The 27,406-nt window shown below is 35.4% G+C and overlaps 1 protein-coding gene across 14 annotated transcripts in view; it reads right to left on the reverse strand.

Annotated features, from left to right (window-relative positions):
- The window catches only part of RYR2 (ryanodine receptor 2), a 395,394-nt gene that overhangs the window by 82,070 nt on the left and 285,918 nt on the right, over positions 1–27,406 (reverse strand). For 10 of the 14 annotated variants that reach the window (XM_071806250.1, XM_071806253.1, XM_071806247.1 and 7 more), the window contains 12 exons: positions 27,133–27,296; positions 24,754–24,832; positions 24,025–24,114; positions 22,796–22,933; positions 20,576–20,653; positions 17,622–17,697; positions 16,549–16,675; positions 13,411–13,526; positions 11,802–11,866; positions 9,731–9,852; positions 6,513–6,562; positions 1,430–1,490 (listed from right to left, as the gene is read on the reverse strand). In XM_071806250.1, the coding sequence (XP_071662351.1) occupies positions 1,430–1,490; positions 6,513–6,562; positions 9,731–9,852; positions 11,802–11,866; positions 13,411–13,526; positions 16,549–16,675; positions 17,622–17,697; positions 20,576–20,653; positions 22,796–22,933; positions 24,025–24,114; positions 24,754–24,832; positions 27,133–27,296 (1,166 nt within the window). The remainder of the gene's footprint in view (positions 1–1,429; positions 1,491–6,512; positions 6,563–9,730; positions 9,853–11,801; positions 11,867–13,410; positions 13,527–16,548; positions 16,676–17,621; positions 17,698–20,575; positions 20,654–22,795; positions 22,934–24,024; positions 24,115–24,753; positions 24,833–27,132; positions 27,297–27,406) is intronic. The other 4 variants (XM_071806259.1, XM_071806255.1, XM_071806252.1 and 1 more) reach the window with 1 other exon arrangement.

Raw genomic sequence — 27,406 nt, forward strand, 5'->3', positions numbered from 1 at the left:
AACAACCCACTAAATTTATGACTCTAGGAAGAGAAGAACTATCTCAAGATAGAACTCAGAAAGTCTTCCTGACCATGACAGTCATATTTAAGCCTCCAGAATAAGAGCATCAGAAAGAAATGAGTAAAAGCAACCAAATCTGTTTAAAACAAACCTATCCAACCAAATAAATAAATATTAATACATAACTGTAACACCATAATCAGCTATGTAATTATATAACCCAGGAGAATTATCACCTTATTTATTTTAACTAGCTCAATTACAGAGATTCTTTGTTTAAGGAAAGTATTCATTTAGGCTTTTGGGAAATAAATCCAGGTGAAATTGTTTTGTAAATTGAATAATCATCCAGTTTGTTTGTTTTACAGAGTGAAAATACACAGTTTCAATGGTAATATTTTCAAAATTTAATGTAACCTCCATGAATCCCCATCTGGAGCTGTTTTTACATCTCCATCAAGAGCTGAATTGTCGACCTCTACCCGTATATGTATTCCATCTGCATGATTGCATAGAGCATGGACAATGTGGTCAATTTATGACCAAAAAAACCCAAACCAAACAAACACCAAACATGAAGACACTGTAACCTAAAGGATTATTATGCAACAGCTACGCCATAGCGATGACCATGATCATGAACTTACTCCACAGCAAATTGAAAGTAAAATTTGTTCATTTATGCCACTACGAAGATACTGAGAAAAAGAGCAATCTGTATGTAACCCAGTCAATTCTTTGAGAGTAAATACAAAGCAAAATTTACCTTAAATTACCATGGAGGTAGTTATATATCATCTCTATATATATAACTATTGTATCATGCTTTATTTCAAAACTACAAGGATCTAAGAGTCAGCTGTCAGCACAGATAGTTTACTGTATAGTTCCTGAAAAGCAACACCTGTGATATTTCAGGACTGTTTCAACCATGAACATCACAATGGCTCAGAAATGTGAATTTTACTTTAAAGTACCACTGAACCACATGTAAAGGGTTTTTTTGGTTCAAATTAGAACCTCAACTAACTTTGCAATGAAGACAATCTATGGGATAGATTTACCACATTCTATGTACATTTAACTCCTGATTTCTTTTACCAAACAGAGTAAGCAAAAGAATAAAAATTTTTCTAACGTTATTGTGTTTGTGAACAACCACATGGTTTAAACCAAATGAACTAACAGCCAGCAGTTCCTGAACACCATTAATCCAAACTGAAGTTGAAAGCGTAACCTACAAATACTGTTCTGTCAAACTAGTAATTAACTAGTCGTCAACCTACTTTGCAATGGGCATTCTTTTCAGTACTATAATTTCTTGAGCTTTGAAATTCTGTAGCCTTACACATGTAGCCAAAACATGACTGCACATTATTTTATTAAATTATTTTCTTCAGATTTTAGAAAATATATTCAGTATTACCTTGCATCCAAGGTCTGGCCCAGTATGTGAAGACAGTTGACTATTGATGTTGCATCATTTCCTAAATAGGGAGAAAAATTATCCACCAATTAAGCTGACAATACTGTATAGCATACCTATACTCTACTAACTGTTATTTCTGGTTTTAATGAAAGAGGAAATGACATAGCAGCAATTTAACTTCTGCATCATTTTAACATTCAAGTTAAAAAACATGCAGTTTGTTGTCTTAGCCTAGTTTACACAAGTGCAGTAACTAGAGGCAGTAAAGCATCTCATCAAATAGCTGAGGCAGTCAAGATGGAAGCACTTAAATGTGAGGTTAATGAGAGCTACAGTGTATTGTCTAGTTTTAAGTTCTATAAATTTTGCTTTAATTGATTTAAGTTTATCTGAAAATTTATCTTTCCCCTCTCAGTAACATAAAAGCTTTCCATCTTCACAAACTGCTATTGCAGGAACAGAACATTTATATACAATGTCATCAAAAAAGGTTAACTCCCTCATATTACCAATAGGCTGAAGCCATTAATTGCAGGATCAGGTGTGGCCCACATGAGTAACAGTCTCTGACATAATATGCAACTCTCAGAATCAATTATTTTTTTTACACTTATGTATGTAAACAGAAAACTTACACACAACATGCTTATAAGCATATGTACATTCCAAGATGTTGCCATGTACAAGCCACCTCCAAGTTCACTTTTTAAATCCAGGACAGATTTAAGCTATAAAAATTTGATACACAGCTTATTTGATGTATTTATTTATTTTATTTTATTTTATTTTATTTTATTTTATTTTATTTTTTAAAGAGTAAATCTCTGCAAAAAATGAAAATACTTTTTCTTGCTTCTCTCTGTATTTCAAGTTTCTCTCAAAAAATTGCTGAAGATAAAATAGATTTCTGATTTCTGAAAATATCATCATCTGCATGCAGCATACTATACTTTCTCACTGGCTGTTATTTCACTTGAAAACATAGGCAAAAATACAACTAAAATTATTAATTGTTTCAATGAAACAGATTTTAAAAGATACATTCCAAGGAAGGAGTGGGAGGCTTACTGTAGCACTATGTTGTCCTATGCTATTGAATTAGGAGGTATTGTTGTGGCGTTCATCCACAGTAAACTAAACAAACCTAAACCACATCTTCCATTGCTGCCCCTAGCCAGGCAGCCCCACCGTCTTTGCACTGGCACTGGTGAGCACACAATGATACAGGGAGCAGATGATAAAGATGAAGTGGTCTAAAAAAATCCTACCCAAAAAATCACCCCAAAGGTATCAGCTCCTATTTTTTTTTTTCCTTACTATTTTACCACTCTGGTGATATGAATGCCAGTTCTGATGAAAAAGAGAGCACATGACTCTGCGGATGACAGCAGGAATGGAGGGACGTGGCCAAAGCAACCCAGACTTAGACTGTGGATTACACTGTCATAAAATAGTATCTGAGCATTCGTCATGCAGGCGCATAAGACACTGCACACTACAGTGTAGTATAGAGACGCTCACTCCAGTTCCCTAAACATTTATCTTGGCAATCTATTTATATCATGTAGACACACTCCAAGAGCCATGTATTTATTGGGAATCAGGTACTTCATATGCTGCATCCTGATGGAAGGGGTTCATCTAGTTATTCTGAAAACCAGACAAGCTTTAGGCATATCCCTGTAGCAGAGACTGCAGTGTGGTTCGTTCCACAGGCCAGGACATCAGGGCAGAATTCAGTGACCATGTCAGATGCAGCCCCCTTGAGTCTAAATTGATTGACATACTACAGTTTGGCCAGTTTTATCCATGTAACACTAAAAACAGACTTTCAAAATTATCATGAACCTTCTTTCCCGGAATATATTCTTGAGGTAGGATTGGTTGCAGAATATTAGAAAGAGCAATTTTCTATGAAAGATAGGCTTAGTATTAGTGGAAATTCTGTGTCATGAATTTAGTTGTTTTCATTGTGTTTCTAAAACTAAAACTCTCAAAATAAATATATTACCTTAAAATTCCACATGTAAAACTAAAAAAAAAAAATCTTTTAAAATTGAATGTTTCAAGAATCAGTCTGCTTCCAATCAGAGGTCAGAAGTCAATTTCAGAAGACCACCATTTTTAAACTGGGTTATGAAACCTAAAATGAGGGTTTTCTAACAAAACTATTTTTATTTCTATTGCAAATATTTCACAATGTAGATATATACATTCATTAAATTAAAAACATTCTTTTTTTATTAATTAAAAATGTACTTCATTTTCAGAATGCCCTGACACAGAAATGAATGTGCAGCATATAAAATTTTGTTATATCATGAAAGTGAGCCAGGTGATAATGTATAATCCAATACAATAAAAACTGAAACAAGAGCTATTGCTTAAAGGAACTCTTCACACAACTCAAACCAACAGAGGCTGGACACACAAAAATACTAAACAACATCAGTTCAAGAGGTTTTAAGGATGAAAGTATTCGGGAGTTAATCCAAATATCAGCTTGATGGTTGGATCACTATTCAGCATTTATTACAAATGCAGTTGATCCCAAGAACTGCACAACTGAGTTTCTTTCGTAATCTGAGGTGCAGTCCTACATATTTTAGAAAGCCATATTAATTATATCAGGAGGGAAGAACTGTTGCTGTATTGCGAAAGTACTACGGCTATTGATTCAAGGATGCCTCACTGGAAAACAAAGCCTTCCGTTTCTTTTTAGAGAACTTAATTAGACGAGTTCCTAAGTTCCCCAAAAGGAGTGAGGAAAATCAGGCCTTTCTTACCTGATATCTTCCCTAGCTAAATTTGTTTCAGACTACATGGGTCTGCCTTACCAAGATGAAGATTTTCTTTTTTTAATACTTACATACTTACACAGAAAGAATGCCTTACTGGAGATTTAAACAATATTAAAAGTGAATCAAACTACTCATATAAATTTGTTTTTTTCAGTTGAGAAAATATAAATTCAAATGCTAATTTCATCAAAATTACTCACTAGAAAGTTTCAAATTCAGCCCACTAATAATAACAAAAGTAAATCAATACGGTCTTACTGATGCCCAGCTAGAGCTCTCAAACAGTAAGTTATCAGGATCAAAATCTACATTCTCACTGTAACGAAATAATAATTCCATGCTGAATTACAATTCCATAATCTCAGTGACACATATCAAATGAGATTAAATGTTTAAATTCACTCTGGAAGATGTGCATGCTTAATTTCCCATTTTATCAAGACTTCTATATTCAACTTAAGCTACACAGCTTTTACTAATGACTTTCATACATGTAGCTGTATCCTCAGAAGTATCATTCAAATTCATGATATTATAAAACACCTATGGAGCAAAAATATATAACATTTTGATATTTGTAATAGCAAACTCACCACTATCAATAAAGGTTATTATAGAGCAACGCTTGCTCATTCAAGATGCCCCTAAAGCACACAAATAACTTTCTAGGCCCCAGCTGTGCTCAGAGCCTGTCCTCATGAGCATTCCCCCCACTTCCACACAGGCATTGTCTTTGCTAGAGTAAGTGAAACTCAGTTTTTCTAACATGATGTAATTCACTGCCAAGGTAACGCAAACTGTCAGGTGATTTTGACTTGAGTTAGTAGGTCCACAAGAAATGACCATGCTCCAGAGTCTTATGGTGACCTTGTCATAACTCACGGAAAAATGACAGTACACTTCTGCGTTGGCATAAAGATTTTGTATTCTGTTAGCTACTGCACCCTAGGAAAAGTGAAAAACCAAATTGTAGCCATAGTGAACACTCATTTGATCATGTCTGACTTGACTCCTTCTACCACTTGAACCCAGCCAAACAGGAACTAAGGAACTAAGCATGCTGAGATGGGGGATGGAAAAGATCTTTTCTTTAGTAGTGAAGAAAGGTACATTCACTCAAGATTTTTAACTTCAACTCTTAACCATTTAAAAAAAAAAAAAAAAAAATTCACACAATAACAAAAAATATATACGAAATTTCAATAGTATACCTGAGCTAGTTCATTCTTTGAAGAAACAAACTAGGGTATAACACAGAACTTATGTGTATATTTGTGACATATTCCAGCCGCCAGAAAAAGCTGACACAATGTCACACAGCTGCAGAAATAACTCCATTCCTGCTATGATCTTTTGGCTTTACAGGAAAATAAACTCAGCTCATCCTAAAAAGTATTTAAAAGTGATATCCTAAAATAACTTCAAATCTTTCTTATCAGTTTAATGGTTTTCATAATGGTATGCAAGCTTTTTAAACACCACACTGCTGCAGCGACTTCCTTCCCTTCAAATTGAACGAAATATGTAGGAATTGAGTTAGATGCATGTAATCTTAATAACATTCTAATTCATTAGATAATTACACAGTTAAGTATGTTCATGGATTCTGAAGTTTGCAATGCATCCATCATAGAAGCTATATACACATAGGATGTTGTGTTTCAACTAACCTATCATCATGGCATAGCAAAAAATTGCAGAGTATATAACTGTGCCACACATTGCATATAATGTAGACACTTGATACAGACTTCAAAATGACTTCAATTAAGTGATTTTCACATGGCATAAGACAAACACCAAGCTCCTGCTAGATTCAGATAATACCAGAAAGATAGTACACATGCATATGTGGAGTCAAGCACATCTGGGAATATTTCAGAATTCCACAGAACACAACTAAGCATTTCATCCCACTACAAATTTTCCTTAATGACTTTCCAACACAAATGTGCATTTCTGATGCTCCATTTTTCCCAAGCGACTTAGAATAGTATAACAAATTAGTAATTATAATTAACTCAGCAAAATTATTTGGTAGGATAATGAAGTCCAGATATTAGTTAAGACACACAGAAAACTAAACCAAACTGTTAACTACAGAAGCTTTTTATTCCATCTAATAAATTCTGTGATCTACCAGCCTAAACAATTACTGGTCTGTGAAGACCATGCATTTCAGCCATGCAGCATGCAACAAAGCAGCACGTAACACAATGCAAAAATGGCAAAGAAAACCAAGTGATGGCCATGCTAATATTTGTCAAGGGTCTCCTTACCAAACAGTGAAATCCTATGCCTGACAAGAACTCCAAGTTTGCAGAACAGGCTGAAGACAAAAGAAAAATAAAAGAGAAGAGAAGGGAAAAGGAAATAATAAGGTGGGGGGAAGAAAGAAAAAATAACAGCTGATATATGAGCAGGAAAAGCAACATGATGTCACGCAGAAAGAATCAATTATCTGAGCAGAATGTGGGACAGAATACTAAAGAAAGAGTTTTTAAGTGCATATCTTTAACAAACATGGTTAAATAAGCACATATTATAATTAAAGAAACAAACAAAAAAAATAAAAGCAAAGCTAATTAATACAAAAGCGTCCAATGATAACCCACAAGGTAATAACCATCAAAGCTTTAACAATTAAGATATGGTCAGTGTGCTGTTCAGGATACCACTGACAATTTGAAAACAAAAGGTAAGGAAATCAGATTAATTGAAGTGTCTGATGGCAAATCTTTAACTAGCTCAATTTGGATCATATCATCTTGAACACAGTGATTATTTATTTTCAAATACACTGCCCTTTAAACACACTTAACATGAGAAATAGCCCCTTACATGGTTAAAAAACAACAAAAAAGGATGTGATCCCTGTTTTCCATTCACATGTTTGAATTACTTCCTGTGCCAATGAGCAGTGCCCCATTCAGAACAGTGAAGAATGAAGTTTTGTGTTAACGCATAGAAGTCGGAGGATACTGCCCTACTCAAATTGACCTGGCCTCCAGTTTGAGGAGGGGTTAGCTCAATCTTCATGATCCAGTTCAGTATGAGAATTTTCTCCAAGAGCATCATTGATTTTTGATGTTATTTTTTTATGCTCCAAAACCCCTCATCTGCTAAAAATGATATGAACAACACCATGTCATTTTATTAAGCTATTTAATTATTAGGCACACAGCCTCACATTTAAAAACAAAAGACACCATGAGGATGTCTGCACAGCTTATGAAGGAGATCTGAACATCCTGTTCCATTGACAGAGGAGAGCGTAGAGCCAAATGGAAACATTTATGTCCAGAAACAGAACAGCCAGGTTAATGTGCCCTTGAATCCTGCTAATTAGCTAGTGCACAGTGATCCACTATAGCAACAGCAATCGTTCTGTTTTGGAAATGAATCTGCTTGGTGCATGTTCAGGGATCTCTGTGCACTTTCTATTCCTTAAGGCAGACATATATTCTATATTCTTTCACGAGGATCCTGGTTCATCCAGTCCAACAGGAAAAGCTGTACAGAAGCACGTTAGCATCACATAAACCCCATGTCCACTGTAATGAAGGCATCAAATAGCTCACAATATATCTTTTTTTCTAACATATGTTATTCAACTGAGTGTAGCATTCAGCAATGCTATGTTTTCACAAAGTTAGACTGAATCTATTACTCCAGTGTAATTAGTTTAGGTTAAATAAATAAATAAAAATGTCCAAATGGCCGGTACTTAGATTGATGTCCAGAACAAATTTTATATAACTGCAGTAGTACCATGACTTGTAAGAAGGTCTAATGGATGAGAAATGCAAAAAGTTGAATCCTGAAGAGGCTGCTTACAAATAAGATGGAATATAACACTACCATATTTCAGGAAGATGTCTAAGCACAAAACAGACCCAGATTTCATGTATTTGTTGAACATGGCATGGTTATTTCACTTGTTAATACTGTCACTGCAATATCAATACCCAAAATTATACTTTTCCAGAGCTTAATGAATGCAAGCTTATCTTCATTGGAAAAATAAGGCAGACAGGAATAGCCCTTAGCTTGAAAAAATGCTATGCATGAGTTGCACTCAAATCAAAGAGGAATATTCAACAAAAAATCCCTAATTCAGCTTTGGCAAGCTCCCTACAATACTGTTGGGGAAAAAACAAGCAAACCTACCAACCCCACAAAAAAAAAAAAAAAAAAAAAACCACACCAAACAAAAACGCAACACCACCAACAAAAAATAACCCATTCAAACACAACACAAAAAATGTTGGGAATCTATCAAAATAGCCCCAAACAACTCTTCAGGAAACAGATCATATATTGTAGTTTCTATAATCTGAGTGGCAAGCAACTCCATTCAGTGTGGCAGCAGCTCTGATGCTTTTGCTGGGCCACATGTTCAGGAATCTCACACAGCTAGACATCATAGGTGCAGAAGTCCTGGATCTATGCAGCATGTATGCTAATATATTCAAAAGGTATGGGATTTATTGGCATGACTTGAGAATTGTGAAAATATTGTTACCCAGGACACTACAGACAGAAAAATGGCAGCTCACAGAGTGAAAAATTATCTAGATGCATGCATTTTGAGTTTTTTAGTTATTTGAAGAATGCCATTCAGCCAAGCTGCCAGATCAAATTAGTTTATGAGATGACACCAGGTCAAGACAGCCATTACTCACGCTTAGCACTGTTGCTAGAAACTTCAGTCAGTATTCACACATTCTTGCAAACCCTGCATGTCTGTATGATCATCAGTTGGCTGTCAGCGTCAAAGAACAGCAATTCTGTTTTGCATGATTTGGTACCCAATAACAGCCAAGAAGGCAACTATGATATCTGTACATTACAGGTCTGCAGTAAGTCCTTGTAGTCCACCTTACTAAATGGGAAATATTGGTTTCAATTCAATCAGAAGTGAAATTAAGTGAAAAGATACATTGGACACATGGTCTAAAACGTGGATCACTTCAGAGAAAGGCTCAAGTGGATATTTCTGTCATATAAATACTGTTTTTAGAAAACCAGAGAGCAGAAAGAATGCAACTCTCTTTTACTTTTTCTGGTAATGATACTTACTGAAACTCAGTTATAAATAAGTTTGGCTTTTAAATCTACCAACAATAAATTTCGCAGGGATGCTAATTTCAATATATACATATTTCCAACAGTGAAATTGATACACAGTTGTATAGCTTGTTCCACAGCCTGTGCAACTGATGTATTGTTGCACATAACACTAAATGCAGTTCCCCGCTTACTAAAATAATCACCACTATCTTTTAAGCAGCAAATAATCAGAATTTTGTGCTTCTCTCTTCATTTTATACATTGGATTTTCCTAACAGGAAAAGAAAGGGAAAAAAGTTTAATTTACGTGTTCATAAAAATATCTCCCTGCCTCCCACTTTTCACTTTCCTACAATCAACTACTGCTGTTTAAAGACAAACACATATACATACATATACACATTAATATTATTTTAAGTTTTACCTTGTCACCATTTCCTTCTCTTTATTAGAGGCATGGCCTCCACTGCTGAGAGGCCTACTTGCTGCAGACAAGAAATACAGGCGATGATTTTTAAAATACTGATCAATCAAAGGGAGCACAACCTGAAATCGCATCAGAAAGACATGGTTATCTCAAGGCTTTCTTTACTATGTCCTGTATTACTCTTTTAAGTCAAAAATAAAGATGGAAGATTTCAAATATGTTTCTTGTTTTAAAAAACCTATGTATTTCTTCTTTAATGCCTATTCTTTGAAGTTATTTAGAATTCAAGGCACTTAAAATGTCATCAGGAAAGGCAGCAGACTTGATCTGTAGGTTTTTTAGGAAGACTAAAACCAGAAAGTATAATTTCATTTTATCTCACAATTTAAGACTTTTCCTGTACCACATATCCAGACAGAAATATCACTGTTCATGCCTTTTACTGTCAGTTTACGAAAAATTCACCTATAACTGTCAGCACATTAACAGCATTTAATTCTAGATGCTATCAAATAGAATTCCCAAAACAACCTCACTCAAGGGTTTGTCCGCAGAAACTTTCCTATTTACTTCACTACTGAGTGTCCACTGCAGGTGTCAGCCAGGAGGAGATCCAAAATAAACAACTAATAATAAAAGCTTCCTTTTTGGAGCATGGTTCAAAAGAAAGCTGAATGCCACCTTCTGAGTCAATGACCTTGGTAAGTAGTACCACATAGAAGAACTTTAAGGTACTGAGATTACAGTTTACTGCAAGGATATCAGGGTTAGAAAATGCTGCAATCAGCTGCCTTTGTTTATTCACCAATATGAAAACACTATACAAGCTTTTACATGCAAAAGGCCTAGGCAGATTTTCTTAATTCATGTGTTCTTGACACAAAAAGACCTGGGCTGACAGGAATCTCATGATTTTCAGCAAGGGGAGGTGCAAAGTCTTGCACCTGTGAAGGAAAAATCCTAGGCACCAGTACACACTGAGGGCTGGCCAGCTGGAAAGAAGCTTTGTAGAGGAGGACCAGGGGGTCTCAGTGGACAGCAAACTGACCATGGGCCACTAATGCACCCTCACAGCACAGGTGGCAAAGAGCATCCTGGGTTAGTGTTGCCAGCAGGTCCAGGAGGGTGATCCTACCTCCCTACTCAGCACTGGTGAGGCCACATCTGAAGTGGTGTGTCTGGTTTTGGGCTCTCATGCACAAGAGAAACATTGACATACTAGAGGGCTACAAGATGATTAAGACACTACAGGACCTTTCAAATGAGGAGAGATTGAGGGAGCTGGGACTCTCTTGCCTGCAGAAGAGAAGACTCAGGGAGGATCTCATCACTGTGTATAAATACCTGAAGGGATGGAGCCAGGCTCTTTTCAAATGTGCCTTGTGACAGGACCAGAGGCAACAGGCACAAACTGAAACACAGTAGATCCCCCGTAACCATCAAGAAAGACTTTTTTACTATGAGGGTGAATGAGCACTGGCACAGGTTGCCCAGAGAGGCTGCAGAGTCTACACCCTTGGAGATATTCAAAAGCCATCAGGACATGGTCCTGGGAAACCTGCTCTGGGTGACACTGCTTGAGCCGTGAAGTTAGACTAGATGACCTCCAGAGAGCCCTTCCAACCTCAGCCATTCTGTGATTCTGTGAGGCAGATGTCAGCTTGGTTTTAAAACAAGCAATAAGGAAAGTGACACTGACAGATACATAGCTGGGTTAATTCCAATAACTACTGCTTACATTTACCTGCCTGAAGACTGTAAAAGAGAAGAATCTTCAGAATTAGACTAAGTAAACAGAAAATGTACAGAGGTTATGAATAGCATATGAGAAGTTACATATCATGGAGCAGGAAATAATAAGAATATAGTCTTGTAATTTTTTCACATCTATACTTCATCCTACATGATTCTGAAGCTATTTTTATTATTACAGTTTTAAATTAATAAAATAATGAATTTAACACAGAAAGTGTATCTCTAACAACAATAACCTCATGTTCACTAATAAATACTTTCTCACTTAAACTACTTACTACATTGACAACAAAAAAGAAAACATATACTGTACTTTGGCAAAAAACTTGATTTCTTGTTCATACGGGAAGTGCTCTCCTTTGCCTCTGCTGCCACCATCTGCAGAGAAGAGAAAATCAAGCTCCCTGTTATATATCCTAATTACAGTCTACTCTGTATTTTTCTTAGAAAGTGTACAGTATAAACAAATAATATTAGTAATCTTTAAATGTAGATTTAAGATACCACAAACAGTATATCCAATAGTTAAAGTGGCATTTTATGACTACCTCATGAGAAGAAAAGTTACAGCAAATAAAATATGTAAAGAATAATTGTCTTAATCTTCCTGAGACTGTAGACATCTCCTAGTCCAAAGAGACATGCATATTTTTGTGAGATGAAAATCTAGTCCTATGTTTGTATTTTTCTAGTTATCAGTAACAATTTGGAAGCCTGAACTCAGATTCTAATGGAACACCTTTCTCCAGTCATTCCCAGGAGAAAGAGACTTGCCAAATTTTTATTTCTTATTTGTAGACTTTTCTAAAGAACAAAATAAATGGTTAGAACTACCCAAATGAAAGCACAATTGCTTCCTTTCCCTCATTACTACAACAATCAAATACAATCTACAGATATAATCTGGTACAGCTTCCAGATTATTTATCCTTTATATATAATCTTCTTTTTACAAATCCATTGAGGGATATGAATTATATTTGTTTCACTGGTGTTTCTAGTGTTTCAGTATTAATTCATTATCGTTCTTGCAGTTATACCAAATCTATGCAATTAAGTAGAATGAAGCCATGGTAATCAGGCATTAGCAGCAGAAGTAACCCAATGAGTTATCAAGGCCAGACTTTTGCTGCTGTAAATTACCATGGCATATATTCATTCAAAAAATTTGATAATTTCCACTTCAAAATTAGATAGACTTTTTGATGAGTAGTGATTTATTCAATCTCACTGCTGTTCCTGCCATTAGTATTGTTAATTACAGCACCTATACCTACACATGAGGCACAATCTATGTTATGTGGCATTGCAACTCCCATGGTCACACAGAAGCTGCACCTGGCCAGGTTTTTAGCTTTTACTGCTCATATAAGAAGCTGAATTGAGTCACCAAACTTTTAATTATTTTTTTTTTTTAATCTTTAACAAAAGCAGATCAAGTTAAATCGTTTCTTTCATAGCACTGTTGATGAAACACACGCTGGGTGTTTGTGAAAGAACATTCTCATAGTGGGAGTTTGTTAGAGGTTTCTCTATTCACCTTTCTCCTCCAGAGAAAATTTCAAAATGGTAAAAATGACTGGTTTAATCTGCTCTGTGAAAAAGGGATTATTAATGTGCACATGTGAGAGATAATCAATTTGTGCATAAGTACAAGGCAAGAGCTAGTTTTATTTTTCAAAGAACGAAAATCATGAATTTTGGCTGAACATTTTTCATCTGATGTGTGAACATGGGAAACTGGAATTAATACGTGAACTACATGACTTTCCAAAATTCATCATTTTCATCAACTACAGCAAACTAGAGAGAAAACTCATAGTCCAAGAATTTGTTGTTAAAAAAAAAAAATTCTAATTGTTTTTATAAAATCAAGCATCTTGGTTAATAATTCTTATGAAAATGCACAAGGAGTACTATACCAAACTCCAAAATGTACTGATGTGCTTCATCCACATATCTTATAAGTTGCTGAAGGAAACTGTAAGCAAAGCGTTTCTCAATGGAAGGTGTGTCTAATTCCAGGTCCTTAAGTCCTCTGTAAAAAGAAGCAAATAATTTTCACACATGCAGAAGGACTCAAAGCAGTCTTATTTCTCCATGCAGTCTGATGCCATTTTCTCTAGTAATGATTGTGTATTAACATAAAAACTGTTCTGTATTTGAAGTAAACAGTAATCTTATGATTATTCAGGTTTTGAGCAATTTGTTAAGATAAAACTCAGATTTCCCAGTAAAAGGTTAAAGAAAAATGAGACTAGTCAATCAGATTAATCCAGTATCATAGTAATTTCTTTCCCTTACTTGTAAGGCATGATATCTCATATTTCCCTCCAGAGACTGATTATTGGGTGAGGAAGTTTTGAAACTGCTAAAATGCTTTGATTTGAACAGTCCAGAAGTAAATCTAGTCTCCTTCATCATGACTTTTCCCCAAAAAAATCTGTTTGTAATGGAAGAACTTCGAATAGCTACCTAACATTTGTCAGGGGAAAATCAAAACAAAGTGATGGAATTGCAGTTTACCTTTTCCAGCATGTTACATCGTAGTTATTAGGCTGATATGAAAAGTGTATCTTCTTTCAAAAAGTATGAATCTGCAGAGACTGATTTCATGATATGGGCTGACGTTTGCTAAGAACAAACTGGCAATGACATAAGCCTTGGTTCTGCAGGATCATGACACCACATGCAGAAGCTCTGCTTAACCAGCAAGGGAGTCAGTCACCCCACTATCAGAATCACTAAATACTCGGTTCTTTTGAAAGTCAAAAGAGTATATCTACTGAATACAACTGCCTGTGTAGTGCACATTCCTGCTTTAAATGAGAACATTGCTGATAGTAGGGTTCAGTTTAAGAAAAAGACAATCTGAAACTCAAACGGCTTTGTCAGCTGATACTTGGTACAATAGTGTCTGCTTCATTAAGATTATCTGATCAAGGATCTTCTAAATGCAAAAGGGGTAATAAGAAGGAAGCCATAAACAAGATTGCTTAGAGACACAAAGCTGGTAGACAAGGGATAAAGGAGACAAGGCTGGAGACCAAAAGTGTCCAGTAATTAATGGGCCGTTCAGAAACTCTAGGCACAGCTTTGGAGAGGGCCACCTGGATTTTCCAACTCCTAAGAGGAAGAGATATGAAGAACATGAGCATTTTGAATATCCAAGGCAGGTCAATGGAACTCCATAAACTAATGACGGAATGTGCAGGGTAGGAGGATCAAGGAAAAGCAAAGTGGAGAAAAGACAAAAAGAGATATCAAGGGCCAGTCACATGTAAACTGTGGCTTGTCAACACAGTTGTCTGACTGAGCCCTGTATCTCACCTCTAGAGTTGGTCTTTTCTTCTTATTAAACCCTTGCTTAACTACCTATGTAATCTCACTCACTATCCCACATGTATGTGTGTGCTGTGAGGAGTTAAGTGCCAGGTACTAGCAAGATCAGCATGATCTCCAGCAACTGGCATCAGACTTGGGGTGTAGGTGCCCCCAGGCCTGCGATGCCAGCAACAAGAGTGAATGAGGGTCTCTACATCAGTAGTTGGAGAGGCCATAGCTTTTGGGAATATCTCTATGGGCCCTACAGACTTTGACCCCAGAGTGCCAGCTACGGCAAGGGACTGGCATGAATGGATTTGGTGCCAGCAACTGGAGTCAGACCTTCACAAGGGTAAGGCACCCCTGCTCTGTGGTGTCTCCAACTGGAGCAAGTCGGAATCCCAGTTGTCAGTCACTGGGAAGGGAATGCTGTGTGTCCCAAAAAAACAGCTGATGTGAGGAGGCAATGTCAGTAAGGCAAGTGAGGGGCTCAGTGCCAGCAGCTGGAGTAGGACTGCGGGTCACAGGCCACATACGCCTGTGTGCCATGTGCTTGGCAGGGGGCAAGTGTTTGTATCTTCCCTAAAGCGTACATGAGCGTGCACTAGGCTAGAATGGTCACTGTCAAATAAAAGACTGGAAAGAAATGTGTGCAAGATATATATGGCAGAAAGTCAAGTGGTAAGCAGACCAAAGGAAAATGTGAATCAAATGCTTGTTTAGACAGTACAGTGGTCACAGGGACAGCAGGTAATATTGAGTTGAACTTGACAGAAAGACCTGCACTTGACTAACACAGGTGGATGTAGGTGCAGCAGGAACTCTTTACTGATGAGTAAGTCTCCAACTTAACAATTATTTTACCATCCCTCTTAGCCTTCCACTGCTCCAAAAACCAAAAGCCACTTTACACTTGTGTTTAAGTAAGACAGAAATAAAAAAGGATTAGTCAAAAAGGAATTTGCAACCTTGAATACAGCTGAGGAGTCTTTTGTCATTTTGACAGGGGATGAGAAAAGAAACATTTGCTGACTGACATCCTTCTTTATACATCCTGCTCTACTGATGGGAAGTAAATTGAATTATTCCAGCTACCCTGAAAGATTTTACCTAGAATTATTAGATTAGCTAAGGGACTCTATAAATGGGATGAATTCCATATGTGATATAAAAGAAAGGAAGGAGGCAGATTTTAAATAGATATGCCAGGCTAATTAATTCACAGTGATTACTTGAATCCATCTCTGTGACTGTTTCATTCACTTACTAAAGTTTGAGTCATACGAACTTCAGATATGCTTTCAGCCACACTGATGAGGCAGACAAGTTCCAATCTAATTGAAATTATATTCACACTGCATTTAATAGGTAAACATGTAATAATAAAATCAACAGGAATTATACATGTTATTCTGCAGAGAATAGCATGCATATGTATTGAATTACAGATGTTCTGTTGATTATTACATTTATTCATTTTTATTGCATTTACACTGTGGATTGTTTAAAATTTTTTTAAACATAACTTTTCACTTTTAAAATGTTTTAACACAACTACAAATTAACTCAGAGCAATGTTCTATATGAAGGAGCTCATTCTTAGTCCCAGGTACTAAAACCTAAAAATGATTGTAGATTTTTCTTTTAATAAAAAATTTTTTAAAATAAATTTTTAAAAAAGGCTGTTGAGGAGTATTAGAAACCTTCTGTGACACTAATACTGAACAGAGAATTACCTGGAGACAACATATCCATTAATCTGTAGAAATTTCAGAATATCCTGTGCTTTTTCTCTGTCCTTGGCTTTTTCTTTGGCTGTGAGTGTATCATAAGGAACAAGAAGAGGATGGTTGCCTCCTCCTACTATGGAACATCAAGAGAATTAAAAAGCAGTTAGAGTACTATCTGTTGACATGGTAAGTCCTGGTATATAAAAGCACTGTCATAATAATACATAGGATGTTACAGTAAAATATATTCTGAAATAACAATGCACTTTTCTGTTACACAAACCTAAAAAATGTTCAGACAGAAACTTTAGACATGGCTGTGAACATACTTTTAACATAATCAAGTCACTGCAAGTACCAGGTAAATATGTTGAACCTACTGCAAAAACTCATAAAGAAGAAAAAAGTGCTTAACTGTTATGAATATTTATTATCATTACAACTTCATTTAATGAAACTAAAAATCTTTCAATAAGTAACACATCATTTCATTAAAAAAAAATAAAAATAAACAAATATGTAAACATAAACAGAGTCCTGCTTTTAAACATTCTGATGTCAGCAAAAAGGGTTAATGGAATTTAGCAAGATACACACATATCTAAAAATATATGGAAGTGATATAGTTCTGTTTTATAGTAATAAATTAAAGACAGAAAACTAGAGTAGAGTATTCAAACATGGTTTGGATAACTGTTGTATCTGAGCAAAAGAATGCTGCCAAAACAGAGAGGTAAACAGAATAAACTGCATTTATATTGCTTACATATAGCCGATGTATTGATATATCTCTGAATGTAGATAGTTAATTTGGCAGGAAAACAAAGTTGCTGTCATTAATATAAATATCTTCATAAAAACTTCTTCAACAGGAACTGTTACATTCGATAGTATAAAAACTTCCAGGCATCACAGATCAGATAATACGTGATTAAGAATAGATACTTTGCTATTTCTTCCTCGTTGATTTTAATTTGCTGTTCCTTTTTTTAATTTTTTTTGATCTGTATTCTCAAATACCTGATCTAAGCTAACTATAGAGAACTTAAAATACTGTAAATACCTGTAGTTAACATTACCTTTTGCTTCAAGCTCCATTTTCTTTTTCTTTGCCCATATGTTATGGTAGTTTTCAGCCATCATCTCAGCCATAGCCTTAGGAAAATTGAGAGCTTAGTGATATGTGTTGCAATGGTTAACCCCCAAGAAGGACAAATTCCTGGTTGATATGAAATAATAATTTTTGTTCTCTGACAGGTTCAATATAGTTACACTGTAATGGTTCACTGAAACCAAGAGTTTTTATGGAAAAATCAAGATACAGAACTTGGGTAGCATGGGTTTATCTATAGGAATTAGGAAGCTGGTGCTGAACAGAAAACCATTAATAAAAACCAGGAGGAACCACTAAGAAGAGTATAGTCTCGAATGGGTACTGGGGTATCAGACGAGGACTTGATTCTCAAAACAATGCCAGCAAGAACCCCCTGAAGGCCCTGGTAAGGGAAACAAAGAACAGCAAGCCTGAGAATTGAATCAAGATTGTTCCGGCTGGCTGAGGCAGACTACAATCCGATGGCTATAGCCTGGTCAAGGTGGATACTCAATCTGTGTGAGCACCCTGTTCAAAGCACCAACCATTTTACCATGGACTACATAAAGGCAGTCATAGGTTTTTTATTGAGCATGAAACTCTCCCCCAGTGTGCACAACAGATAAGTAAATTCTTTCTATAAAACAACCTCTTTCAGACTGGTAAACTAGAAGCTAGTCATCAAACAAAGCAAAACACAGACAAGCTCTTCAGTCGCTAACTAGTAGGAACTACTATTTCAACTTTTTAAACACACCTCTCCTCCCTCTAGTTGTAGGCAGTGGTGGAATTTTCTCTAGATTTCCCTTTTCACTTCTTTTGTGGACCTCCAGAAGCATTCTTGTCATCTTCAATAAGGGTTTTGAGTAACCAGTATTTCTGAATACCACTCAGATAACAACTTGAAACTTCCCGATCTTATCTTGCTTGTCTATAGGACAATTAGCTTCATAAACTTTTCTGCAGTGGACACGTCTCTCCTATATGGCAGACGCCTTCTGCCAAGAACAAACTGCTCCTGTTGTTTTGATAATCCTGATTAGAACCTTGGAAGAATGTAGTGTAGTCTGGGTTTTCTTTCCTTGGAAAGCAGGGTGTTATGAAGGTGGTCTCAGAGCAAGATCTAGCTACTCATGGAGCCAGGATGTAACCAGCTGACCACTTAAGACCAAAAGGACAAGTATTTCCCAGACTTACAGTTTTAGACATAGTCATGATCCCTGCTAGCACTGTACATGCACAGGATGATGTCAACATTCAATAGCACCAATTCTTACGTACTGGTTAAAAACAAACCAGCAAACAACTTTGTTCGTAACAACTGTTCCAAGCAATTAAAAAAAAATGTTGAATAATCTAACCCTGAACTTCAAGTTTAAAGATAATAAACATGAAAAAAAAGTTCAACTTTCCATAAAGTTCATTTTTAAAACTCAGATCTCATTAATAGCTAACCTATTTAGATATTTCCTGAATGACAGTATCAGGACAATTAATACCTGAAATTGCATTTTAATTAAATTTGCTTAGGTTTCAAATAACGGATTTTGAAGCTGCTTTCAAAGAAGATTTATTTTCATAATTAAGGGCATGAATGAATCATAAAGCCAACCAGCTCTGCTTTATAGCTTAAGGCTACAAAGGAAATAAAATTAATGACAATTGTTAGAGAGCATAGCATAAAAGAATAACCAAGGGAGTAACAGAAGTTATAAAGCCATTTCTTTACTGTTTTGTGACAAGCTGGTTACTTTTCTCTGGGTTTGGTTTACTGCACCATAATATCATGAGGATGTTTACATCAAGAGTTATCTCACGAGCACTAAACAAAGTCTGCACAGTCTTTCAACTACACACAGTCTATACAAGTGTTAAATTATATAATTAAGCTGTTCCATCAGTTTAAGATAAGACTGTAATGATCATAGTGGTATTCAGTTATCTATTTTATTAACTCTCTGGGATGATCAGCAATCTACTGCATGTTTTAACTCAAGCACGATGGTTAATCGGCAGCAAATTCTGATAATTGTAAAACTCATCAGCAATCTACAATGGTTAGAAATATAAAACTGAAAACTACAAGACAGGAATCAAGGAGGGAAAATCGACTAGAGAATCTGATCAGATGAACAGTACAGTATACACTGTACAAGTAGGCAATTTACTACTGCTGTTGTTCCACTGCACTAGGACAGAGCTCAGTATGGACAAACTTATCCCTGTGTTTGAGGAGTTTTCTGTAGCCAGCTTTGAAAGCTGTGTTGCCATCACTACACTGGCACAAACACTCGTGCTAACTAACTGAAACTGTCTGATGTATATCTACATAATATTGTAACCATACTCACAGCAAATTAGTAGACTGTAAAAACTAGCACCATACTCCATCAAACACTAAGAAAAAAAACCTAACTTTGTAAAGGCAGAAACAGCACTTGTTTATCAAATGAAGGTATTGTTCTCAATAACAGCAATCTACTGACAGATCAGTGAAAATCCTACCCTCAATCTCTTCATTCTCTATTCTCACAATGTTTGTTGTAATAATGGATCCTGATTCTTATTTCTTCAGTTTAGAAAAAAGAGCAATGATAAAATCTTTTGGGAAGATGGTGGAGAAAGGAATTATAAACAGAAAAAAAGCTGATCCTTCAAGCTCTTCTAAAGCAGATTCCCTTTAAAACAACAGACGTTCACAAAAAGAGCCAGCGCTAAAATAAACTTTGAAGCTTTTCAACATGAATGACGTTTTTCAAAGCAACAGAGAATCAAAGACCAATGATGAAAAAGACTAACAACAAAAAAAAAGAGTTTAAAAAAGCGCTTATCAAAGAAAGTCAAAGTAACATAAGGCACTACATTTTTTTTAAATAAACTAGCTGAAAAGAAAAAAAAATTGTAGAACAAGGGTATGCATATTAAGTGTTTGTGACTTACATGTAAGTCTCTGGAGAGGGTGACATTGCTCATGTCAATTGCTCGAGGAGTGTAACCATGGGCTGTATCTACAGAGATCTGAACGACAAACATGCAAAACAGTGGAGTTGTTACACAAGCATTTGATACAAAAGAGTTAACAAGATACTTCACATAATGAAAGAACTTAACTTAAGGAAAATTCACTCGCATATCTCTAGACAGCAAAAGGATCCTATGTAGCCCAAATAAAAATTCATCAAGGATGGTAAACTTATATGAGATTTTGGCAAAGATCTAGATATTTGCTTCTGAAAGACAGACAGCTATCAGACACAAATCCCCCTCATTCAAATGCAAATTTCCCATGAACTCATTTAAGATTTTAACTCATACAAGCTAGTTTAATGTAAATGCAGGCAAAAATCAAACTTTTAATTTGGCTTTTCAACATTTCTATATGTAGGAATAGAATCTACTAAATAAGTATCTTTTTCCTTCTGTCCTTCCTCCCCACTCAGAAAACATCACTATTTTGTCATTCTTTCTACTGCCTAAATTTGTCACATGTATGGTCATTACATTGACAGAAATGTTTGAATAAGAGGAAACAATGATGGAGATTCCCTGGATGGTAAGCCACTGATGCAAGAAATGTGGATAGAAAAGTGGCATTGCTGGGATTTCCTCTGTGGATTCTGCTGAAACAGATAAACTCAAGTTCCCCACAGGTCCACCTCCCTCTAGAAAGAACAGTGTCCAGAATTTTGTTCCTATGTCTGATACTATTTTCATATGCACATATAAGAGAATGTACAAGGCCTAGAAGTTCAAAGGCCTAATTTCAAGAGACAGGCATTTTTAACAGAGAATAACACAAAAGACGTACAAGCACCACACAGTAAATAAATATTGATAAAGTATTGGTTTTTAAAACAAACAATGCAAACATTATTTCATTAACATGAAGATACTGATTAAAAATACTTGAAATTTCTCAGATAAACAATGCTATGTTGTGTGCATGTGTGATGACAGCACAACACATTTTAAATAGAGGATGAGTATTAATATGATAGTGGACTCTGAACTACAGAAATATTTTAGGCTTCAGAAAGTCCTCTATACAAGTAATTTCATTACAGTAAGGGAAGACTGTAACAGCTACAAAAGCTGTTTTTATATGTTGATGTAATCTGAATCTCAAGTGTAAAGCTATTCACTGTGATGAGTTCCTTATGCTTGAAGTAAATATGAATATATCTGTCAGTATAGTCTTGGGGCTGGTATTATAAACACCCAAAAGTCGGTAAATTTGGAAGTCAAGAATTTTGGAAGGGAATTATAGTGTACAAACTATAGTGTGCAGTTTAGTCCAGGTGCTAAATCAAATCACTTGATATACTCATTATAGTGTGTATACATAGGACAGAGGCAGGTTCAACTGCTCATTTTTCACAGGTGTATCACCACTCACATGTGTAAATAGTGCAGAGTTGAGTGGAGAGAAGAAGGAAAGATTTTTGCCCTCCATTTTATTTCCCTGGTTGGTTTTGCTCCATGGGCATCTGTGTGAATCAGAGAGAAAGATTTTCTCCCCTCCTCAGTTTAATTGCAATGTATATACAGCTCTAACAGAATATAGTGTCAGTATTTTTCCATTTTATCCTTAGAGCACTTTGATTTAAGAAAGCTATTCTAAAGGAAAAAAAACCTATCTAACATTTTCAGAATTTTGTCTGTCTATAGATGTAAACGTTATGCTGCATTAACATTGATGTTTCTATTAATGGACCTTAAAAAATAAGTTACATTTTTATATGTACCTTTATTTTTTTTCTTTACAAGCTTAGAGGCATCCATAGACACTAAATTCCAAAAAAAATAGCAGACTAAAATTTTGTTAATACTCACTATTAATGCATAATCATCTACTAATATAAACAAGTCCCCTAAATAAGGCAGTTAAATTTAAATCAAGTGAACAAATACCTTCCTATTTCCGTTTTGTTCATCACTTTGAAAAATATTTATTAACATATTACTTTGCAACAGTGAAAGGAAGTTCCAGCTTCAGTGAATAGAAATCCATGCCCATCTTCAGAGTCGTACAATTGCTTGTGAAAAATGTTTTCACGTATTTTTATACTACAGGTTTATTTCATCACTTCTAAAATATAAGATTGGAAAGCAGATTTTGCATGCCTTTTTTTAAAATAAGTTCTTAATAAAATGGCTCACTTGACTGGTTTGAGATATGCGACGTGTCCGGTTATACAGTGCCATGGAATCTCCCTCCCGTGTTCTTTCAATTCGCCATCCCCATGCCAGCATAGTTTTCAGTGATTCTTTGATTGGCCATCGATAAATTTCTTTCTCCTAGAAGAACACACATGCAATAATTGCCTTGTTTATTATGTAGCTGTACAGACCAAAAAATAACTCAGGTTTTTGCCTGGTTATACTGAGATGCAAAGAAATGTACTGAAATCAGCCTCTATGGCCAAGAGATGCTGCAAAGAAGCAAATAAATCATATATAAGATATTAAAAAGTTTATTTATCATTACAGAGGTGGGCAGAAGAATTGTGGCCCTGCAGGAAGCTGAAGATCACAGGAATAAGCGTGTTAATGCTATGCTCAGATATGAACTCAAAGGTGGAGCAGTCATTATCAGGAATAATGCAGCGTTTTGTCTGTTACATGAAACAAAAAAAAACATAATCACAGAATCATTTAAAAAGTCTGTGTTGGAATGCACCTCTGGACACCATCTGGCTCAAACCTCTATTGAGGTCAGACAAGCTAACCTAATTGATTTGTCAACAGTTATCAGGATCAGGTTATCTAGGGCTTGCCCTGTCATGCCTTGAACATTTACAGTGCAGGTGATTTCACCACTTCTCTGGACAACCCATTCCAAGATTTAAGTTCTCAAGGATTTCCAGAAGGCATTTCTGCTGAATCAGCTTAGACCCATTGCCTCTTGTCCTGTCACTGTGCATCCCCATCTGGGAAACAGATTAAATCCCTGTCAGCTTTCTCTTCTTTAAGCTGAACAAATCCAGTTCCTTCAGCCTTGCATCATTTATTAGCTTCCCCAGCCTTCTGATCATCATGGTGGCCCTCTGCTGCAAAACTGACAAAGCCTAAACCCAACTCTTCACTAAGCAAGTAGGCATTCCTGTATGACTTTACTGTAAAAAATATACTGGTAATATGACACTTCAGTTTCACCATAAGATATGTCATGTAAATTCGACCATGAGACAATAGGTTGAATGGCCTATTTATTGAAAAATAAACCCTTTCCATCTCTTTTTGAGATTTTAAGGAAGGCAACATTACACACAGTAGCTGATTTACTCTAAATAAATATTTTAAAAGTGCTGTAAACACAAGGTGATATTTTCAGAGTGAATGGAGCAATCTTTCAGTCACCCTGTATCAAGAATGAACAAATTCCTTACCTTTTCAGATAGTAACTTATATTGTTTCATTAATGGTTGCACTTTTGCAGATTCAGAATATGTTTCACCATATGTCCACCCATTGGCAAACTGAAAACAGTAATAGTAGAGGAAAAAATGGGGAAAAGCAAAAGAATTATGACAAATCCTGTTTTTTTGGTACAAAGGAACTGAACAATGCTTCTGCAGAGAAGTTATCTTAAAATTTCCTTTCTGCAATTTTCTCAACATTTTCTCAACCAACATTTATATTACCTACACATAATGAAATGTATTATGTAGCATGCCATCTTTTTGAAAATTAATGACTACAGAAAGCTATCATTTAAATACATTTTTCTTTTAAATATTTCTACAGAGCAGAAGAATACCGTGCTACAGCTGAGCAACCATTTTAATGCTGGATACACAAAAAGGAATAAATACCCTAAAGAGGTTTTTTTGGTTTAAAATTGAAATTTGAAGCCAATAAAATCTCAAATAATTAGCATGTATATTTACTCAAAGGTCAACAATAAAAATAATTACATTTTGAAACACTATTTTGAAATACTCATGTGCACTCACAGAACTTTCCCCCGAATGCATTTCAAGAAAATACAGGTTTCTATCTTACCTACGTACCAACTTGTAGCATTATGAAAAATAACCATATCCAGAGTAAATTCTTTTAAAGAAATGGAATAAAATAAAATTCTGATTTTGCTTTAACAGGAATATAGATTTTACCTTTTCCATTGACCATTTGTCATGAGAGTGTTCTGCATACTTGTTAATGAAATATTCTAGCTTTTCAGGGATTGTAATGCTGAAAGTGAAGGAAAAAAGTAGCCATTACATCACATGCTAAAATGTGAATGCTTTGTTTTAAAGCAAAATTTCAAATAATTAGCAGTGCATACATCCATTCAGAGCATCGTACTGTGTTTTTTTTCCTCATATACAGTTTGCTCCAAGCAATAGTTAAATCAAGACAAAAAAATCTAAGTTATTTCAGGAGCACTGAATGAGCTGCAGATGTTGTAGGAGTCTACTTCTTCATCACATACGTGCAGGGAAAAATCAATAATGATACCAAGCACTCATGCTTTTTGTCACATACTTCTATTACTAAGATACACTTTTTTAAGATTAAAGATATAACTACAACCCATAGCTTCAGAAATAGGGTGGTAATTTACTGTACATGTCCATTATAAACTAAGTTGCTTAACAGTCCCTTTTGAAACACATCATCTATTTCATATATTCCTATTAATTTTGTTCTATGCTTGAAGCACTATAACTTATGACAACTTAAAAAGTTATATGCTCGAGGCTCTATTTTCCAAAAACCCAGTGAAAATTAAAAATATTAAAATTCTTATTATACATCAAAAAAAAAACCCACAAATAAATACACTAGCCTTCAACAGGTGTATAAAACTGCAGAAGTTAAGGTTTCTTAAGCAGTAAAGGAAAATCAGCTATCCTTAATTGTAAAACAAGCACTAGAGACAAAATCCTCTTCCAAAAATAATGTATCAAATATCAGTATTTTACTGCATCTGCATTCCTACAAATGAGAGGCAACAATTGCTTCTTGATGACTTAAGAAATAGCAAAATCTTTCCTCCTAAGACAAAGAATTTTGGCAATAAAAGTGTTACAGTGCCATCTACTGCAAAGTAGAAGAGTCTGGTTTTTAATCTTCAGTCATAAGGTGAGAAAAAGCAGAAATGCAAAACAAAATTATGTCAGAGTAACAGTTTTCCTGAGCCTAACCCCACACAAAGGTAAAAAATATTCATCCAGCATGGCCATCTTTTTTTTTTTGTTTGGAAGTATGTATTTCAAGGGAAACTCTAATAATGGTATAACTGAACAATTTCAAGAATGTAATAAATTGACAATTACAATAAGGTCATATTATCTAAAGCTTCATATAAACAGGTGTAGGACTATTAAGCAATGCATGTTAAAAGAATATAGGATAGGCTGGAAGTGACACTGATAAAAGTAGTGCTTTCTTTTACTTGAATCATCACAGAACTATTGACTCTTATGGCAATGAGATGACTGATGATATAGGTAATGTTAAGTAACATTTTCTGAGTTTTTCAAATATATTCTGGCTATCTACAATTTTCCTTTGAAAAGACAACAGATGAAGTTGCCTTTGATTAGATGATATCCTTACTAAATTTTGTTAAATCTTCAGATATCTTAATACCTCTTAGACAAATGAGTTTTAATGGCCAGTTATGTGATTTCTATATTCCAGTCTAGATTATGGCTTTTGCTCCAAAATCTCAATGTGCATATATGTATGCTATAAAAAAGATATCAATCTATTGACAGCGCTCTGTGTTCTGAATGTTAATACAGACAGAAAGCTGAAGAAGGCAATTGAAGCAACTGTATACAAGTGGCATTTTTCACAATATAGTGGATAACCACACTGCTGTAAGACTACTCTAGACAAAGGAGAATGGGGCTCTGGTTGTAGGCAAAAATCAGGGCACAAAAATCCCATTCAAATGTATGTTTTGTCTGCCTAACATACTCAAAAATTATGGGCAGAGTCTGACTGCCTAGAGAGAATGAGGATACTTCTGCTCAATTCCTCATTATTCATAGCAAAAAGAGATTACATGAATGCACGATTAGTGTAATTTTCTGTATGTACTGCCATTCATATACACTGGAATTAGTGTCTTGGCACATGCTAATAATGACTGGGATGATGGAAAATAGTCTACTTTTTCTGCTCCTAAAAACATGCTGTTTCTTTGCAGAAGACATACAAAGGTACCTGGACAGTTCTGTCTTTAGGCTGAAAAAATGCATTAAAAATGTTCTAGGTTGACCAAGAAACTAGTTACATAACTGGATATTTATTGCTTTATATGGTTTAAAATAAATACATTAATTAAAAACAAACAAACAAACAAACAAAAAAAACCAAACAACTAGAAAGCTAAGGACTCCATTTTATCTTGTAGATAAGCGTTCAGAAGATAAAAAAGCTGTAATTTCACATCATACCAAAACAGACTCCAACCCTGTTTTACACATTTGTAATTAAAAACAAACAAACAAACTAGCTGCAACAAAGTAATTCCTTACTTTGATGTATCAACAGGTTGAGGATTAAAGTTCCCATCTGAATCCATTGAAGACTGTTTTTCCATCATATTGACATAATTTGATTCCATATAGTCTGGAGGTAAGGCCCCTGCTACCGCACTCAAACAAGGCAAAGCCAATTTAAACAGTTCTTGTTCATACTTCTGTGGAACACACAGGGGACAAGAAGTGAGTAATGCCCAGAAGCGATCAATATCACTGCTGAAACTGATATAGCTACCTGTGAAACCAGGCAGCCACAGAATGGCTGTCT

The sequence above is a fragment of the Patagioenas fasciata genome, chromosome 3 (genome assembly GCF_037038585.1).
Source record: "Patagioenas fasciata isolate bPatFas1 chromosome 3, bPatFas1.hap1, whole genome shotgun sequence".
NCBI lineage: Eukaryota > Metazoa > Chordata > Aves > Columbiformes > Columbidae > Patagioenas > Patagioenas fasciata.